The sequence below is a fragment of the Eurytemora carolleeae genome, unplaced genomic scaffold (assembly GCF_000591075.1).
Source record: "Eurytemora carolleeae unplaced genomic scaffold, Eaff_2.0 scaffold300, whole genome shotgun sequence".
Taxonomy (NCBI): domain Eukaryota; kingdom Metazoa; phylum Arthropoda; class Copepoda; order Calanoida; family Temoridae; genus Eurytemora; species Eurytemora carolleeae.
The window spans coordinates 283,829-285,166 of record NW_019396225.1 but is presented as its reverse complement, the minus strand read 5'-3'; the positions used below and the strand labels follow the sequence as shown (position 1 = coordinate 285,166).

General features: G+C 32.8%; 1 protein-coding gene across 1 annotated transcript in view; it reads right to left on the bottom strand.

Moving 5' to 3' along the window:
- LOC111698680 (nucleolar and coiled-body phosphoprotein 1) overlaps positions 1 to 1,021 on the bottom strand; it is a 3,147-nt gene extending 2,126 nt beyond the window's left edge. Inside the window, exon 1 of the mRNA XM_023469078.1 lies at positions 979 to 1,021. Within this exon, the coding sequence (XP_023324846.1) occupies positions 979 to 1,021 (43 nt within the window). The remainder of the gene's footprint in view (positions 1 to 978) is intronic.
- Positions 1,022 to 1,338: the final 317 nt, after the last annotated feature.

Sequence of the window (1,338 nt, the reverse complement as noted above, 5' to 3'; positions counted from 1 at the left end):
AAATCTGTTTAAAAATCTACAGTAAACTTACATATATATTCAGATTTTGTACTTTTCTTTTCAGACCTTCAGGTAGATTAAAATAGGGTTTAAACTTTGTTTCTCTTAATACCGATTTTACATGGGGGTGCACAAAAAAAATTGCACCCCCCTATGCTAAACTTTCACTACGCGCCTGTTGATATTATGCATTTTAAACCAAATACAGATTTAAATAATAATCCGTCTCAAGAGAAAATTAAAAGAAATTGTTTCTAGGCAAAATAAATCGCTAAAATTGACTACAAATTAAATTTAAAATTTGGATCTTCGTAAGGATAGGGAAGATAAAATTGCTAGAAAATGTAATGAGTCATAACTAGGGTTTCCAGTGAACGAAACGTTTCGCGAATAATATGTAAACTTTCGCTCGCATTTCACAACCTTTTTGCGAAATTTCGAATTTTATCGCAAAAATAAACGAAGCGAAATTTCGCGGAAAAATGCGTAATAATGCGAAAATTTTGTTATAACCATGAATTTTTTAAGTGCAACAATTAATTACTCAAATGAACTTGCTCTGATAGCTCAATATTTGGTTTATATCATGTCATATAAATAATTTATCTTCCTTTACTTTCATAACTGTTTGAATTTGCATTTGTTTGTAAAAATTCTGTATTTTCCGCAAAATAAATCGCTGTTTTATTTAATTTCCATTTTTTCAGCGAAATTTTCACATTTATTCACGAAATTATTGCATTATTTTTCGCACTTATTCCGCAAATGTTTTCACTTTTCGCGACCATTTCGCATTTTGTTCGCTCGCGAAAAATTAAAGAGTTTTCGCGAGCGAACAAATGCGAAAATAAAGCGAAATTTTCGAGAAACGATTTTTACTTTTCGCTGGAAACCCTAGTCATAACAGATATCCTTAAATCCCGTTTCTTCATAACACAATTATGAACATGTCTCCAGCATCTACGACGAAATTTATACCTGCTACAAGCGCATTGATTGTTGAATCGTTTACTTCAGCCATCTTATTTCTGAAAATGAAATTTAAATAATTATCTGAAAGAAAATTGTACAAAAACATCACAGAACTTAAAAGCATAAAGCAAGCCGACAGGTAAATCTAAATTCCTGAACTACCATTTTAGAAACCCCAACCCCTGGCCAATCGTTTTAGAACATCAAGATTATTAGTGACAAAGAAGATTGACATGTAGCCGCAGCGTCCGGAACTGCAGGTACGCAATGCCTGTCCTAGCCGTGCAAAAATGGATATGGAGGGGGGGAAATAAGGAGCATTTCCTAGAGAACGATTTCCAAAAATTGTTCTCTAGGAATATACCA